This window comes from Melospiza georgiana, chromosome 8 (assembly GCF_028018845.1).
Source record: "Melospiza georgiana isolate bMelGeo1 chromosome 8, bMelGeo1.pri, whole genome shotgun sequence".
NCBI classification, from domain to species: domain Eukaryota; kingdom Metazoa; phylum Chordata; class Aves; order Passeriformes; family Passerellidae; genus Melospiza; species Melospiza georgiana.
Window position 1 is genome coordinate 25,605,981 of NC_080437.1, and position 18,626 is coordinate 25,624,606.

At 45.9% G+C, this 18,626-nt stretch overlaps 1 protein-coding gene across 2 annotated transcripts in view; it reads right to left on the bottom strand.

Annotated features, from left to right (window-relative positions):
- The window catches only part of SH3PXD2A (SH3 and PX domains 2A), a 237,768-nt gene extending 225,925 nt beyond the window's left edge, over positions 1 to 11,843 (bottom strand). For both annotated transcript variants that reach the window (XM_058028729.1, XM_058028727.1), the window contains exon 1: positions 11,772 to 11,843. In XM_058028729.1, coding sequence (XP_057884712.1) covers positions 11,772 to 11,843 — 72 coding nt within the window. The remainder of the gene's footprint in view (positions 1 to 11,771) is intronic.
- Positions 11,844 to 18,626: the final 6,783 nt, after the last annotated feature.

The following is an 18,626-nucleotide window of genomic DNA, read 5'->3' on the forward strand; positions in this document are numbered from 1 at the left end:
GGTCCAGGAGTGCATCTACTCCAAATCACATCTGGCTACATCTGGAAAACCACCCATCAATGCCAACCTTGCTCTTGGCATCTGCATCTGACCCCTGCCAGCATGAGCAAGGCTGTTTTAAGCAGATTGGATCCTGACCACTGAAGGTAACTTTACAAATCTTTTTTTCCATATCCTTCACAGAAACAGCTAGAAATAAGTCTAGAAGCAAACCAAGGAACAAGAGTTACAAGAATATTATAAATGGTTTTATTTCATCTGTGATGAGTGTTGTTTCTGAAAGCTATGGAAGTTAATTTATAATGTTAGCAATTTGACAACCAGTCTTTTTAGTAGGAACTCAGCTATTGTGTTTTGAAACAAACAGGATCTAGCATGGGCAGGGCCTTGCCTGTGACTATGACTTGGCTATTATTTTATCAACTAGAAGCAAGGCTGGGCTGCAAAACCCTTCACCTCGTTTTACATGTAGAATCCAAAAGGTTGTCTTGGCTAACATAACCAGAAGATCAAGGTTTACAAACCAAGGAATTTTTGCTAAGCAGGTATAGGAGCCTCATCTGACACAAATGCACTGGAGAGTGCTACCCACAACTGCAAAGCCCTGCACATTTCCCATAAACCATCAGAGGTGTTTGATGGACACAGAGACCAGAACATGGGCAACAGTGGGAAACAAGCCTGGGAACTCAGATCAAGCCCCAAAGTGAATGGACACTTGCTGATGAGAGCACTGCACAGCTGGCTTTGGTGCTTGGCTCCTGGTAAAACAATGACATAATGCTGTGTTTACTAGCAGGGAAATCTGAGGGTTGGAAATGGATCTGTAAAAAACCACTAACACGTTTTTTTGACAAGCCAACAGATTAACATCTATTGTCACTGGGGCAAGGCCAAACTGCACTGGAAATGATCCAGGAGTTTGATGTCACTGAGAGGCTCACAAGGACGTCAGCTGAAGAGTGTTCCCATGTCACCTCAGCATTTCTGCAGTTCTGTTTAACCCTTTCTGCCACAAAGTACAGCACGGAACATATTGACTTTTTGGCAATAGAGGTTTGACCAAGATTGCTACAGCTCACATTGCCCAGATACAGAAGGTTGATGAAGGGCCAGGCAGGACAGACTGCTGGCAGACAAAACATACATTTGACTGTCAGGCTTTTGCTAGTACTAACTAAAGTCTCTCTCTTTCCACAAATACAAACAGTAGACATTATTTCTTCATTTGGCTCCTTAGGATCACTGCAGGTCACCTGTGAACCAAATCACATGGCCAGCTGCACCCTCACCCTCATCTGAGTCAAAGTCTTTATCACAACCCAGCCAACGCCTCTCACACACAGTAGAAACAACAGCCAGGAGGTTTTAGCTCCACACAACAGCCCCACAAAGGATACCTGGAACCCCATAAATGCCAGTGCCTGGTAGAGAACAATCTCACTCCTATCAGATGAATCAGGGCACTGATGGCTCAGAATCACTGCAGGGATAACATGATGGGCAGAGCCCCACAAAGCCCTTGGCACACAGGGAAAGTGTTGGGTAACCTTTCCTCAGGAGTGGTAAAAACATCAGTGCTATGCTCTCAGTCTTCCACAGACCCTCAGATCCCAGAGGAAGGACCTGGAGATTGCCCATGGGATGCTCTTCAGTCCAGCACTACTGCATCTGGCGGAGCACCTAGAACTCCGGAATTAAGACAACGGGAAATAACCCCATGCTGTGGGCAGCCTTAAAGCTTGCCAGAAGGAAGGGAAAAATTTGGAAGAATAAAAGAATATTCTTAGGGTCTGGCTAGGACTGTGGCATCAGCTCTGATGGAACCAACTGCAAACCTCTCCTTTCCACCTCATTTCTTTGACCATGCCCTCCTCTTGCTCCAGTGCAGAGCAAGACAGAAGTGAAAACAAAGCAAAGCAGATGTGTGTACACACAGACAAAGATCTCTCATCAAAACCCCAATCCCTACCAAACTCCTGCACACTCCCTCAGCATACCAAGAGAAGAATTCTGTAGAACAGCAACCCCAATGGTCATTCTGGCCAACACCAGGGCATGCAGATGTACAGTCTTACAGCTCAGGGCGTGGTAGAAAACCCAGCACCATCACAGCCAAGCAGTTTGGCCAACAGCACCAGAGGGAGGCCAAGGGGCTGAGCAGCAGTGCCCTGCTCCATCCCCAGCTCTGAGTCCTCTGACCCTGCTCCCTCAGGCCAGAGCCCCAATTATTTCAAAACAGGAGATCCCACCAAGCCAGCAGTGCCTCTCACACCTGTACAGTCACCCTCCAGTGCCACCAGCAAACTGCCTTTGCTGCTCAAAAGGCCATTGGTCCCTACAGCCAGAGGGAGGTTTAAGGACAGACGGACAGACAGACAGACAGACTCTGCTGCACAGACCACGGCCACAATCTCCAAGGGTTGTTACCCATGGAAAATTCACTGACAGTATTTTTAGTTTAAATGGAACTATTTATACTGGGGATGTCTGTATTTAATGATGAAATGCAAGCTACAGCTGCCCAGCTCAGAAACAGGTGGAAAGCTGCTTCTTCAAAACAGTGCAGAGTTTTGACACAGGCTTCTACAATCACAAAGACAGCAGCAAAAGTTTAAACTGAAAATTTCTTCCTGAACAGTAACAGCCAAAACACTCCTCCATATGAGAGTATTCCAGAGGCTACTGCTAGATTTCTCTTGAGTAAAACATCCTGAATTGCCTTTATAAAGCATTTTTTGCTGAAAGGTTAGAGGAAAGCTTAGCTGAATTTGAGGGGCTGGGGGAAAAAAAGAACTTGTTAAGGACATCCAGGGCTTGTAAAATGTATAAGGTACAGGACTGCTACTTTCTGGTACATGGAAAACCAGCATGGATGTTCCTCTAGAACCAGTCACTTTTTATTCTTCTCTGTTATTAACTGAAAATAAGCAGCCTTTTGGTTAATAAAAAGCCATATTACCATCAGTGCTGCTTCAGAGTTTCTAGACAGTTTCACCTGATGGAGACATATTTAAATAAAACACACACACAGCTTCCTTCCTGTTGCTGGCTTTCCTCTGTCCCATCCCAAAGCCACCTCCAGAGCCTGTTTTAATCCCACTGAGGAAAATGCTGAACTGTCTTCCTGTGACATGTCTGGGAGATGGGAGGAGGGACACGCACTTAGTCTGCTCTCCATGGCTTTCTTCCAGAAAAATACTTCACATATCCTTGTTTGTTTGTTTTTAAATTCTAAGTGACTTTTAATGTCAGTGAAAGTTGCTGGAGTGATAGCTCTGGGAAACTTCAGGCCTCCCTTTAGGCATCAGCAGGGGCTGTGCCAGCTGCCCTGATTCTGCAGAAGACCAGGAGCTCATCTGCCTCTTCTACCATCCACCACAGGAAAGCTCAGCTCAGGCTGCTCAAGATGAGGCAAGTGTCAAAGCATCAAATTTTCAGGCAAAGGGAATAGACTGAGCTCAAAGCAGCAAAGCTTGCAGGGCATGGGAATTGAAAAACACTTAAAACTGATTTTCAAGGTATTTTGCTTGGGGTCAGAGGGGTTTACTGGCAGGCTTGCACCTGCTGGAGAGGGGAAAATCAGGAATAACATTCTAGGCACAAAAAAATACATGCATGAGTTAATGTATAAATAATAAATAACCTTAGTCAAAGAGCAGGAAAATCTCACAGGATGCTGAGGGAGCAATTAGAAATCTCATCTTCACAGGGCTAGGAAAGCAGTAATTGAGATGTTCTCTGCTACACCAAGTCCTGAGGGTACAAGAATATCTGGAAAGAAGACTGCATCTGTGCCAGGGAGCCTTCCTGGCAGGTAATGTGCAGACACCAGAGAGAGCAGCCAGCAGCAGCCAGCAGCCCACTGCCAAGGGCTACTCCCACAAAGACCACACTCCATGCTCCACCTCAAACACTTCCACAGACCCTGGGACTCCAAGACAGGGAGCAAAGCCCATGGGGAGCAGGCTCAGAGTCGACAAGCACAGCTGGCATCCTAGATGTATGTTTCCTCAGAAGGGAATACAGATCTTATGCCATCCCAATCACTACCTGAGCACTGCCAGGGAAGCTCAGCCTTGCTCCCATTTCTGGATAACAGCCTGACCTTGGCCATCCCACAGCCTCTGCCCCCAGGGCAGCCCTGCCTATAGAGGAAGATGATCCATCTTGGGGGTTTCAAAGCTGATGCCAGCAGTCAGGTAACACCTGCATCTCTACACTTTATAAAACGTGAGTAAATCTTGTTGGCTTTGCAGCAGAGCACACCAAGATCCAGAGAGCCTAAAGGCCACACTGGTAAAGACTCTTCTACCACACTGCACAACGTCCTGCGTGTATCACACTGGAAGTTTGTTCAAACCTCTCTGGTGATTTATGAACTTCATGTGTTAAAGTTTGCATTTTCGGGCATGTCCTGGACAGTGGAGAACCTGGCTTCCAGCATTTCTGGGGCAGCTTGGAAGAAAGCTGTAAAGGAGACAGAATGGCAGTGTGGAGCTCCTGTTCAAACACAGCTATGGTTACTAGAGATTTGGCATGTTTCTCCCCATGAACAGAGATAGGGGTGTTTTCCTTGTAAACAAGTTTGCATCAAGCCCATAAAACCATGCTGCTGACTACTGAGAGCATAAACCCATGCTACTGACTCTGAGAGCATCAGAGCCCTGCATCCCTGAGTTTAGCCAGCGTGGTTTACAGGAAAAACAAAACACACCCCATTGGTCAGAGAAACAGTGCCAGCAACGTATCAAAACATTATCACTGCCAGTCAGGCTTCAAACATGCTATGTGTGGGACCACACACACACTCATGGACACTTAGAGTCTAGAAATAGTTTATTCTATCCAGTGAGTCAACTCAAAGAAACTGAAGAAGTTGCATTCTAACAATACAGAATCAGAGCTTTGTTGTGAAGCCATGGTACACCCAGAGCAGTGTCTGCCGTGACCAATTAGGAATGCACTCAGCAAACCAGGGCAACCAGTGATGTTCTGATGGAGACACAAAGCTGGGGATGTGTCTTCTGCCCACTAAAGGAGAATGCTCCCAGTCCAAGGGCTTGGTTGGCTATCTACACATTGACCTCCTCTTCCAAAAACTGGAATAAGAAGGAGCTTTGTCAAAATCAAAAAGCATGAGAGCACGAATTAAGTTCATCACTACACTCAAGCACTTATGGGTACAATGAATAGAATATTTATTTGCTGTACCTTCACCTCAGGGTAATCTAAAGGTTATTATCCTTTCTTGTGCCCATTTTTTTTGCAGCAAGGCCTAAATGCTGGCCAGACAGTAGCTTAGGTTACCACTATGCCCAGACAATCACCTGCTCAGCTGGCTGAGGTTGTCTCACTGCTCCCTCCTGCCTGTCCCTGGCTGTCATCACCTGTCCCTCATAGCCCAGTGCAGACACCATCTCTCAGGTCTGTCTGCACACGTTTCAGTGCAAAAGCATCCTTGCTTTGTAATAAATGCTCTTATGCATTCCAACCCTTGCCCCACATTTATAAATACATACAATGAGAATATCATATAACTGACAACTAGTGAAATGTATGTTTGAAGGAGTAAATTATTATTATTATTACTATATATTTATCTTGAAGGTGGAGCAAAGAGTGAGAGCTCTAAAGTGGGAAGACTCTAACTAATCTGAAGGATATTCCACTTTAAAATACTTTGAGGTGAAGAAAATCACCTGGTTTCCTTTAGTTTTACCCCCCACACCCCAAATGTGAAGATGTCCCTGCCCAGAAGAACAACAAACAGATCCTGGAAACTGAATTTTTACTTTTAAAGTAAAGACAAAGGAAAATGCATTATATTAACAAACTTAGTAATTACAAACTTCTCAGTAAAAGTTTCAATAAAGCCTCTCTAGAGGTGTGAACCAAAGCTCAGGAAAGTTACTAGGAGGGTTTTTTCCATCAACTTGACTGTATTTGGCTTTGACACTACCTGATTAAACAGCAGACACCACCAATTTCAAACAGTATGCTACTGTGCTGCTCTCTGCCTTCTGCATGCAATATTTACACAGCACGCTCCAGGCGAGGTGTCTGCTCTGGCTACATGAAAGCCTTCAGCCTCACAATGTCACACAGCACACGGTGCTGCCAGCCCCCCTCATGGTCCTGCTCTTCCCTGTGGCTTCTGGGGACAGTTCCCTTTGCGTGAGCAGGCACAGATTAAGAGGATACAGCATGAAAAAGGAAGATCAAAAAAAAGAAAACCACTTCACATTAGAAGGTCCAGCTGCTTCCTCCCAAATGACTAAATTAGAGAGCTCGTACGTCACCTCCTGCCTCAGGTAGGGTCACATTGAATCCCTCTTCCTGTTTAACCCATATAAAATGGGAAATGGGTTTTGAGCAAGACAATGATTGAATACAAGAGTAGTATTTTTTCAGACTGTATTTTTTATCAGGTAATTGCAAGACTGCTTTGAAAGCCAAAGAAAATAACATGAAATGCTACACACACTTCACGGGTGGCTCTGGGTCAACCACTTCTTGCTTTGTGCTTCCAGTGAGGATACCAGCACATATCCTACCTTGCAGGGACAGAGGAGGCAATGCCTTGGAGCTGCTCTCTGAGGGCCAGGGGTGTGGGTGAGATGAATAGACAAGCTGCTCTGGGATGCAGGAAGTCTGGGCTCCCTTTCCTATTCCAACAATTGCTTCCTTAGGATGTCTGTGCATCTCTCTATCTCCATGCTTTGGTGTCTCAGTTCCTCTCACTTTTAACTCAAAGCAGTGAGACTGGTGTAGTTTTGACTACAAGCCATCAGGCTGAATTGCACCAGTGGGCTCCAGCACCCACACACTGAGCCCAGGCAGGGCTCTCATGAAGCCAGAAGTCACATGCAGCTGCAGCAGCCAACAGCATTTGTGCTGTGTCTTAGGCCATCATCTCCCTGGCAACCAAGTCCAGTGAAAGTCAATAGTAGCATCTTCATCGTTTTTAAAATGGAACTTGGAGGCTTTGAAGCCGTTGTCCCCAGCTCATGGACTTGCTAAAAGCTTTTCCCTGAACTTTCATTTAGCTGCCCTCCCAGCACACTCAACCACAGGGGAGCCAGTGCAGGCAGCCTGCTGGGACATAAGGCCTCTGGATTATTTCATCCTGCCCTGACCACCACACATCAGGACAACTACCTTATCTCTCTATTGAAAGATAATCTATTCCAAAGGCTGGACACAGCCATTTGCTTTGCAAACTGTTGAATTTAGATACCACTGCCTCTTGGCTGAATGTTCCCAGCCCAAAGCTCTGCTGGAAGAAACAACTGGGAGTGCTCCTTGATCTGCTGGGCTCCCTGAATGCATTGAAGCAGCCTCAAGTTGCACAGGACAACTCATTTGATGAGCCAAGCAGGGGGAATTCAGCTCCTTCTCCCAGGGTAGCAATTCCTTCTCCAGGGCATACTAACACAGGAGCAAAGATCCTTGCCATTAAACCATGTCCAGACTCCCCATCAGTGCTGGCCATGGTATAAACAGCAGCTTGCAGCAAAGAGAATAAAGCCATGAAGATGCCTGATTGTGTCAGAATTGCTCAAGTCTGAGCAGTAAAAGCAGGAGCAGCCAAGAGTCAAGGAGCAGAGCTTGACCCTATCAGTACAAGATTTTTCTTCAAAGCAGGCTGACATTTTACAACAGGTCACTTGACACAAGCACACTCATGTTCTCCTGGGAGCAGTGCTGAAACCCTACACAGCAGAACTCAGTCCCTTAAAAGTCAGCAACGCCAGTACACCGAGGAGGTCAGCAACCACTGACCATCCATGCAGGGACATTCCTACAAGAGATCTCAAGGCATTCAGAGGGGGCATTAGGAAACAATTACCCTGGGGAGGAGCTGGGACAGTATACAGGCATCTCAGATGACTGACATCAGCAGTGCACCTCAGTCTAACTGGAAAGAGGCAGAGCAGCCACTTGTAAGCCAAGAACATTTTACTTTACTTCTGTGCTGGACAAAGCTGAAAAACACACAAAGCCCAGCTGAAACAGGAGCAGAGCAGTGCTGAAAGAGAAAATCTCCACTGATGTATCCACCCCTGCCCTTGGGATAACACAGGCACACTTAAGAGACCTCAGAAATTACCTCAAGCCTATAAATGTCTGGTGAGATAATGCACATCAGTAAGTGCTCAGTCCCCAGCAGAAAAGCAAGTGGTAAGAGAGGGGGTGGGGGATCCTCTTCATCTGGCTTCTAATGAACGTTTGCCATCACCCAGGTCTGCAAAGCAGTGAACAGGTGAAGATGCAAACCCAATCTCATCTCCCTGGGAGCAAGATCAAGCACATCTGTAGGCAGAGGCTCCCTGCAGGGCTGCTAAAGGAGACAGACATTTGGGTAAAGGATAAGATATCTGCCTGAAGATAAGATGGGAGCAGAGAGAGGGAAGGAGAGGGGAGGTGTCCTCTTTAACCTCCATGATGGATGGCTGAAGGAGGCAAGCATCAACAGTACATCCTTTGAAATACAGAATTTCTGGTTTGGGATCATTTTGTGCTTAGTTCAGACAATTACAATTTCAGAGCAAAAGCCAGAGAAGCTACCCCATAAACAGATCAAACCTCATCAACTGAGAAAAGAGGATTTCTGACTATTTAGTGCTTAGCAGGGGCCAGAAAAGGGATTTGGATTTTGCTACCAGCTTTTTCTCTTCAGAATGATTCACTGGCACCTTCAACCACTAACTGCACTGTCCTAACCCACCCAGCTTCACTGCAGCACTGCTCAGCCAATGTGTGACCCCTGTTGCATCAGGGGTCTTTCCAACAAACCCAGACTTGACCTTCCTGATATTGTTCTTGTTAAAAGAAAAGGGAAGGGACAAAGCAAGGAGATTCAACATTTTTTCAAGTATTAGCAAGTGCAAATCAATTTTTAAAAGATCATCAGTATGGAGAAATAGAAAACTAATTTGAAAAGTCAAAAGCTCTAAGAGCAGCAGTAGCTTGTGTTGGGGATATACCATACAAGAGGCATGTGGTTATTGATCCAACCTTCTGTTTATCCTTTCTCATTCTGCCAGCCAGGGCCCCCAGCCAGCCAGGTGGTGTTGTGCAACCCAGTTGCAGAGAAGGATGCAGAGGGAAGCACTGCAGACTCCTTCCCCAGTAAGGATTTCCCAGAAGAGGGTAGAGAGCTGGCTGGGTTCCTATCAATAGCATTGGAGCCAAGATTTTAATCTATTCCCACAGGCAGAGCCTTTTTCAACTTCCAGTGAGGCAGAGTCTTATTCAACTTCTCCAGAAGTTTCACACACACAGGATCATAGCAGAGGATATGTAAAGCTGTCTTCATTCTTTAGCTTTCTTTATTCAAAGCCACAAAAGCTGTGCTCATGTCATGAAAGACACCTGCTCCAGGCAATGACTCCTGGCAGCTAAGCCAAGCAGTGCAGGGGCTTATGTGCTGCTCACATTTAGCCCTCTCCACGTGCTCACAATGCCTAAGGTGTGCCTTCATCTCTGCAGGTTCCACTATGGTCCTGAAAGATCACAATTAAAAAGAAAGAGAGTTGTGTTAAAACACCTGCAATACTTAGGTCACCATCCACCAGAGAAACACATCATTAATCTGATGCCAAGGCACGTTTGCATGGCCTGAAGGCTTGGCATGAAGACATTTATGGATGCTGGAGATAGAAAAGCTTTTTGATATTTCAAAGCCACATAGAGCAAAGAACATAAAGCTTTGCACTCTCCAAACTATCCACAGGCAATGGAGAGAGCTAAATCCTAAATTATATTAACCTTAGAAGAAAATACTCATCTCATGTTAGAAAAAGAGCACAGAATCAAAGTAACAGCAACCAATGGGTCAGACCCAGGGAACTGAATTCTTTGAAAGCATGGGTCCACACTCAGTGACAGATGACAGTGACCCCATTGTACTGAACACTGTACAGCCACAGATGGAAACTAAGTGGGACAAAAGGCAGAGACACCATTCATCACCAAACAAACCATTTAGTTTGTGGGGTTTGGGCTGAGAACTGGGCACACAGAGGTGTGGAACTATTGTACTGAAGAGCATATCAGTTGAGGTGTACAGTGACAAGGGCGATGGCAAAGAAACAACTTTGCCACTAGAAGCACTGAAGAGATCTTGGAATAGTCTAGGTTACTGTTTATTAACATGCAATGACAACGATCATCAAAGAAAAAGATGTATTTTACAGGTAAACACAGGAAATATTTTCTTTCAAATTCTGTAAACACAGGGTTTAAATCCTTGTTTTCTGGTCATTTTCCATCAAACAAGAAAAGAACAGTGTCAATTTCTCTCCAAGAGAAGAGATTGCAAGCAATCCAAGAGACTGGAAGATATTGTTAGCAGTTCTTTTGTATATTTCGGTGCTTGGCAGATGAACTTTTCTGATGCTGAACTGCCACCACTTTTCGTGTGAGATAACACCCTGCAGCTGTGTCAGCCACAGTCCACAGAAAAGTCTGCAAAAACCAAATAAACCTTTCCCACCTGGAAGCAGTGAGTGCATAATAGACTGAATGCACAGGTCCAGCTGCAACCTGAGAGGACATAAGGCCTACAACTTCCAGTTTATGAATTGGTCCCAAGATGCTTAATTCCATGGTAGATGAGAGCTTCAGCTTTACAGGAGTGCATCTCCCAGCAACATAGTGCCCTCTAGCCTTAAACGGGATTATGGTCTAAGCCTCAGAGGAAAAACCTCAGTGATATGCAACACTAATATAAAGGTTTATGTCCAGTCTTTGGCCTTATCTTTTCAACAATCCATTCAGCTGCTGATCAGCTCTGGAGAAATCTGGCAGACACACAATGCCAGGAAACACAGTATACTCAGAGCAATTTCACACCAGATGCAATACTCCCTCAGGCTTTTCCTTACCAAAGCTGGAAGGTTTACCAGCTCTATAGACAAAATCCAGCTTTCTGTGTTTTAAAATGCATGTTGTATCTTGAGAAACAGTTAAAGGATTTGGCGCAACTAAAACCCAGAAACAGTGAGAGACAGAGAAGCAAAAATACTTCTCTACCAATGTGGAGACAGAAAAGCTACTGACTGTATGCTGCCAACTCCTTCAGGCAAAGACACCTCAACATGACAGGCTGCAACACAGGAGTCTGGGAAAATGGTTTAAAACTCTCCTCTAATGCTGAGCTATTGGCAGTAAGGTGTGAAAGGAAGAAGGTGAAAGAGAGATAAAAGAGATCCAAACGCTGAGTCTGCCTTGGGAAGCATGCAGACAGACTGCCCCCTCAAAGAAGGTCTGAATGTAACTTAGGGGTGAGAACGAGCGAAGATGCGCTCGGCACCGCCGGCTGCCCGACCCCGCCGCAGCCGAACCTCGCTCCGCTCCCCACCGCGCACCCCGGCCAGGACGGGGACAGCCGGGGGATCCGGGAGAGCTGCCCCATCCTGCCCTGGGACTGGTGAGGAGGAAGAGAGGGAAACTTCAGAACGGTAACCTTGAAACGAGCCAAGAATCAAACGGGGTGAAAGAGGGTGAGGAAGAGGAGCCGCACCTCCAGAGCAGGAGGCCGCGGGCAGCCCCGGGGGCGCCTCACCTGGGTCTCGCCCACATGAGGCGAGGGACGGCTCCGGGCACCGCTCCGGGCACGGCTTCGGGCACCGCTCCGGGCACCGCTCCGGGCACGGCTGCAGACACTGCTCCGGGCTCCGGGCACCGCTCCGGGCTCCGCGACCGCTCCGCGCCCGGCCCGTCCCCCCTCACACGTGCGCACCCCGCGCCCCGCCGGCACTCACGTAGTGTTTCGAGGGGTTCCTCCGCTTCTCCACGTCCACCACGTTGGCGTCCAGCACGCTGTAGGACAGCATCTTCGCGCAGCCCGGCGCGGCTCCGCCGCTCCCTGCCGGCGCTGGCAGCACCCTCCGCCGCGGCGATGCCGAGCGGGCGGCAGGGAGACAGCCAAGGGAGGATGCCCCGGTGCCGGCTCCGCCCCTGCCGCGGCGGCGGCGGCGTCTCCCCGCTCACAGCAGCCCAGCCCAGCCCGGCTCCGCTCCCTGCCCGCTGCCCCGGGGCTGCGCGGCCACTGCGGCGGCGGCAGCGGCGCGGGAGGGGCCGGGCCGGGCCGGCGGCTCCGCCCCCGGGTGGCAGCGGAGGGCTCTGGCGGGACGGGGAGGGAGGGGACGGGAGCCACCGCCCCCCAGTGCCGGAGAGGGCGGGCGGCTGCCCCCGGGCCCGGGCAGAGCCCCCGCTGCCTGCCGAGACACCGCGGCCCGGCCTCGAGGAGAGCCCGGGGGAAGGGGCGGGGGGAGCCCCAGGGCCTTCCATGGCTGCAGAAAGGGTCCGGAATGCTCTCCCCGAGCGGCCAAGGCCACGCCGGAAAGCCGCGAGTGAGGGGCTGAGCCCGCTCGCACCGGGCTCCAGCTGGGAGCTCAAGGTCGGCCAGGGAAGGTCCGCAGTGCCCCGTCCCGCAGGGACACACGGACATCGCAGCTGGAGGAAGGTTGCACAGACACGCTATTATGAGGGCTTTTTAGAGCTAATTCTGCTCTTTGTGTATGCATGCACAGGTAAATGGATATCATCTTAGTCCCACGCCAAGAAGAGTTTGCCCCAGAAATTTCAGGTTTTGGGGTTTTTTTTTCTTTTCAGTAATGCATCATTAATTTGCATATGATTATTTTAAAGTTACGTCAGAAATGGGAACTTCAATGTGATCTTCCAGCCCTCAGCTTGTTTTATGACATGCATTAGCTATTCACCGAATTAACTGAAGTTATAAGATCTCTCCTTCCTCTGAAGTCTCTTCAAGAGCAGCCCGTGCAGATTTTCCAGTAAGATTCCAGAGTGCTGCTGTCGGCTCAAGACCTGCCAGCCCAGGAGTGCAGAGAGGACCAGCTCCTGGCAAAATAAACTTCTTATTTACAGTCAGAACAGTCCATCTCAATGTGATTTCCTTTGACGTGCTCTAGTCACAATTTCTGAAAAAGAACTTTTACAATGTTACTGGCCCTGAAACAATAATCATGAGACAGACACCACAGTCACAATGCCTTAGGTATTTGGGCCAGAAAGCTGGCATAAAAAGTGTCTGTTTTCAGGACATAGCAGGTTTCCACAAGCAGCCTAAGGGAGGAGAAAAGAAAAGAAAAGAAAAGAAAAGAAAAGAAAAGAAAAGAAAAGAAAAGAAAAGAAAAGAAAAGAAAAGAAAAGAAAAGAAAAGAAAAGAAAAGAAAAGAAAAGAAAAGAAAAGAAAAGAAAAGAAAAGAAAAGAAAAGAAAAGAAAAGAAAAGAAAAGAAAAGAAAAGAAAAGAAAAGAAAAGAAAAGGAGTCAGGAGCAGCCCATCAGTGCATAAGATATCAGCTACTGCCAGGTGGGAACCAGGTATCTGCTGGCATAGTGACAAGGACAGATGCTCTGAGCCAGCCTTCTCCTCCCTTCTCAGCTAATATACACAGTTTACCAAAATAAATGACCTGACATAAAATGCTAAAATGCCAGCATCCCTCCCCAGGAGGTGCATAGGTATACATGAGACAAGGAGGGCAACAGAGGGGAAAACCTCATGTGCCACTTCCATTGTCACTTTTGAGGCTTATCTTCTTCAAGGCACCCTCTTCTCTTCTTTGAGGGACTTCCCACCTCTAATCCTCATGCATGACACAAGGCAGAAGAACAATTATTTACATTAGAAACCTTTGCTGTTTAGACTGGCCAAGAAGTCCCTGGTGTGCAGAGCAAACAAAGAAGATTCTTTCTTCAAAATGTAAATATTCAAATAACCCATTGATAAAAATATTCCTGATGTGGCCAGTGTGATTTGGGTCTTGGATGCCTCTTCCCTGTGAACCATTATAATACACATCACACATTCCATCCCGTTCTCCTATCACGCTGTCCAGAAAAAAAAAAAAAAAATCAAGGGTCCCATCCACTGTTGAAGACGCAGGGTTTGTTTTAAAACAGCTTTCAAAACATGTCATTGTGAGGGAGAGACAAAATACATCATTCTCCAAACACCCTCCCCAACCTGACATTTTTAATGATTGGCATCTTTTTACTGATACTCTTCTCATCTGCTCTTATAAGGAAGGAGTTTCTGTTTTCAGCCAAACCTGAGACTGGTGCCTTGGGGTTTGCAGCCCTTTGGTGTCTGCCCTGTTCTTTCACGGCATCTGCTCCACTGTTCCCCTTCCCTCTATTCAACACAATTTGATTCTCCTCTGCTCCACACAACCCATCCCACCTGCAAAGCCTGGCCAGCCTTTGCACCTCTGTCCCCCTCCTCCTCTATTATCTGATGGGTTTGTGCTCACAGCCACCTCCTGCTCTCCTTGTTTGCTTGCTGCATCTGTCCATGCATGTAGGAAAAATGTGTGTTGCCAGGGGCATGGATAGTTCTTTTAAAACATGTACAACACCCAGTCTAGTGGGAGTCCAATCTCCAAGTATTGCAAAGCTGGCAGAAGAATAACCAAAACCCCTTATTATGCTGCAGGCTTGGGAAAATCTGCTCCTGTCTTAGGCAGCAGCTGGGAAATTGAAGCTGATGGCACTTTCCAGGCTTGTATTGGAGAGCTGGGCTCCAGCTGCTGGGGCTGAATGGAAGCGAGCCTGGGTACACTGAGGAGAACAGCAGGCTGGGTGCAGAACAGCCTGTACCTGACCAGGGCCATGAACACAAGGCTGAGACACTTAATTTGTAGGAAAATAACTTTGGAGATTTTAGTGCTGAAACTCCTAATATTTACCTTTTTTTTTTTTTTTCTTAAAGCCCCCATTACTGAAGTCCTATCATAGCATGGGAATATCACTGCTGTTAAAACAATTTTAACACATATATTAGTATAAATATTAACTGCTGATTTAATAACTCACTTTCAAAGTCTCATGCTTCTGATAAAATTCACCTGAGGAACACCCTGGGAAATTCACCTTCTGAAGGTTGAAATAAACCAGCCATTTTTAAAACCTTTTTTTCTCCTCTTTTGCTAGATGGGTATTGGGGTAAAGATTCTTCTTTCACTTTTTTTTGAACAAGCAGGTAATCACATTAGCCTCACAGACCTAGTGCAGCTAGAGCCCAGCAGCCTGGACTCTGCTCCAATTACAGCAAAAGCTGATCCGTGACAGAATGTGTGTATGTGATGTTGTCAGAGCTGGAGCATGACTTGAGTTTTCATATTTCAAAAGGACTCTCTCATGCTGGCAATTTTTTTGTAAATAAGCATTTGAGTTGTAAATTGAAAACACTTGGATTGTTAAATCAGTGAGAAAATAAAACAAGGGTCAGGCTTTTCTGTGCTCCATTAGGGCTATTTCTAATGCTTCTTATTAATTCATGGCATGTCACTGTAGATAGGTAAGTGCCCCTGAATGTTAACCATGCTGGGGTCTAGCAGCCCTGTCTGTGGTGGCTGGACTTGTTGTTAAAGATGATTTTCCTTTCTGTTTTCTGACTGAGCAGCCAGGTGGAACACAGGGTTTTCCTGTCCCACTAACTGAAGAGACTCTAACGGTGCTCAGCACCCTGGGGGAGAAATTAAATGCCATGAGCTCAGCCCCTTGGGGGAAGGGGAACTGTGCAGTGCTGTGCATGACAGATTAGCCACACAACTCATTACTGGCAACTGGAGTTGCATGCATAATCTGCTAGACATGGTACTAGAGATGTGCCCCTTAGGGTTTTATTGGCTCTGATGTGCAACAGCACAACACAGAGCCTTTGTTACACTCCCATCTCAGCTTCTGTACTTACAAAACCTCAGCTTTTTAAAAAGGCTGCTTTCCATGCAGTCCTTCCACTTCAGCATTTCAACATACACGGCCTTTGATAGGAATGACAGAAATGGTAGAGCCTGTCTGGCATTCAAATCTCAAACTCTGAAACAAAGCACGGTGTGATCTTTTTTCTTATTTTTTTAAAAGCCAGTTGCATTTCATCTTCTTGGGAGATTACTGCTCTTCGAATGAAATTCCCTCTGGAGATAAATAGGCCCAGCTAATATGGTAGAAGGCAGCCAAAGGAACCAGCAGCAGTGCTGGCAGAGCAAATCCCCCCTCCTCTAGCACAGTATCCTTGTGCCCCTTCCCCTCCCAGCCTCCTCAGCAGAGACTGCTGCTTTGTCAGCCCCTCTTGCAATCTACTATAATGGAAAAACCAAAATAATCATTCCTTCTGCAGGCAGTGTACATGCTTTTCCACTAGCATAACAGCTTTTACTTACATTATGAAAGATCTGCTTCACCCTCTGGACTTAAATTATAGATTATCCTTTCCTTGAAGCAGCTATCTTACAGTTTAACACTTTCATGACTAACAATATTTTTCAGTCCACTCTTAGCAGTTGTGGATGAAGGATTTCCCACTGTGGTGTGCACCCTGCACAGTGTTTAGGGTGGCAGCAGCACATTGTACCCTGCTTTTCATCCATGTACACCTTGTACTTTTCCATTTTTACAGAGGCTTTGTAGATATCTCTTGAAGCACTTAAAAAAATAAAGCAAGCCCAAGCCACACTTTTCTTTATTTATGATATACGTGTCAGGCTTACATTTGAGACAGCTGAAGTTTACCAAACTGATCACAGGTTTGGATTTGGATTCCTCAGGTTTCTTCCCAGATTCTATCCCTGACTTCAGCATGCTCACTGTTCTCAAAATAGCACATTTTGAGACTGGTTTCTACTTTATCCTCTGCAAAAAAACATGGTAGTCTGCATTATTGATAACATGGGCTTGTTAAAATAAACTCAGTCTAGGAAGAAATAGTGTTTCTTTGCATTTTCTTCCCATGTTACCTCTATGGATACATACATGGACACTGAGATTTAAAATTTCTGCCAAACTGTTTTGAAATTAGAATTTGTTTGTTCACTATTTTTACTTATTCAACCCTTTCTGAAACCAAAAAGTAATTTTATTTGGCTGCACAGTCCCTAGAGAAAGTAGAAGAATTTATCTGTCAATATCCAAACCAGAAAACATTTGACTGACAGATTGTGAACTATAAAAACATACAAATAAAACCTTAGGAAAAGTTGCTCATGGAACTGCAGTTTGAACACAGGTGATGAGCACACAAGCTTGGCATTGTAAGAAGAATCTGTAACATCTCTCAGCAGTGAAATGCATTAACTTTTTGTTTTGTTATCTTTATGCAAAAGCAAAGTGGTTTTCCCAACTGAGAGACTTCTGTAGGAAAAGCAGATCTCCCCAACAGCAACTTCATCCCCTGGGTAGACACAAAGAGTTTGGTTTTTATTCCCAGTCATTAGACTGGAGTTAGACTTTGTAGAGCAGTAGTGGAGATGCTTGAAAAAGGAAATGCCCTTTAGGATATTAATTGCTGTTAACAAGAAATGAGATCATCCCAAGTTGAGCCCTGGCCATGCAGCATCAGCAATGCAAGCCTAAAGAATCATTTCACTAGTGGATACTTTCTCAGCCACTTTTCTGGTGACTGAGGCACACAAACCATCTGTGAGACAATGGTAGCTTTACCTTCAGGATCATTCTCATCAGTTCAAGACAACATCTGTGTGACAATTACATTATCCTGAACATTTTGGTCCTCAAAGGCATATTGGGGACCAACTTTCACTTTAGCATCTAACTTTGAGCACCCAAACCATTGGTCTTTTAGGAAAGACAAAATACTCTGCAGAACAGACCTGTTCAAGGATAGTGTAAGGAAAGCAGAGGAAGAGCATATAAATACTGCTGTGCTCTATGTAAATTTGCCCAGCTGTTTATGCTAAATGTTCTCTTACTCCATTTTTCCTGACCTCATTTCCTCCTCTGCTTTCTAATTGCAGAAAATAAAACAGTACAAGTCCTTGCTTTCATTACATGCAACACCTGCTGCTTGTTCTGAAACAGATGTCTACAGCATCGTTAGGCAATTATTTCTTTAGCCTTTTTCAGTAGGACTCATTTCAAACATCTTTGTGCTAAATCCTCCTCCTTCAGCTTCCTCTGTATTTCTCATCCTTTGCTAAATTCAGGGTTCCAACAAAAACTCTTCTCTATATCAGTTTGCTCTTGTTATGTTTGTCCTGGATCACTGTACTCACAAGAGGACAGAGACCATAACCTTTAATCAGAAATTAAGTTCAAGAGATTTTATTGAGGGGAAAAAAGACAAGGTGAGGACAGAAAACAATGAGAGAGATTAGTCAGCAGTGTAGGCAGTGTAGGCAGGAGTTCAGAACTCCAGCTGGCTTGTTACAGCTCAGAGATTTTTGTGGACAATACAGCAAAGTTTTACATGAACACAAGGACAGACCCTACACTCTCAAAGCAAATGACCAATATTGTCAACAAGAGAAAAACCCAGCCCCAAGCACTCTTTTCATTTCTGTACCACCTTTGTTCCTGGCCAAGAAGAGCACATGTTAAAATCTGTTAGGCCTGCAGGACTTACAGGACTCCATTGTTGGGGAAAACATTTGAAGGAATAGACTCCTCCTTCCTGTCTTCAAGTATCACTGTAAAATTTGGCTGAAGTCTCCATTCCTGGGAGGAACCATGAACTTTCCAGGCCAATAACAGACTTGGCACATACTGTCTTTAATCATGTTGCTATGCAGTGACATACATTTGCTATTAATCTTACCTTGTTTCCAGCAGAGCCATGTGAAGGTGGCAGTTC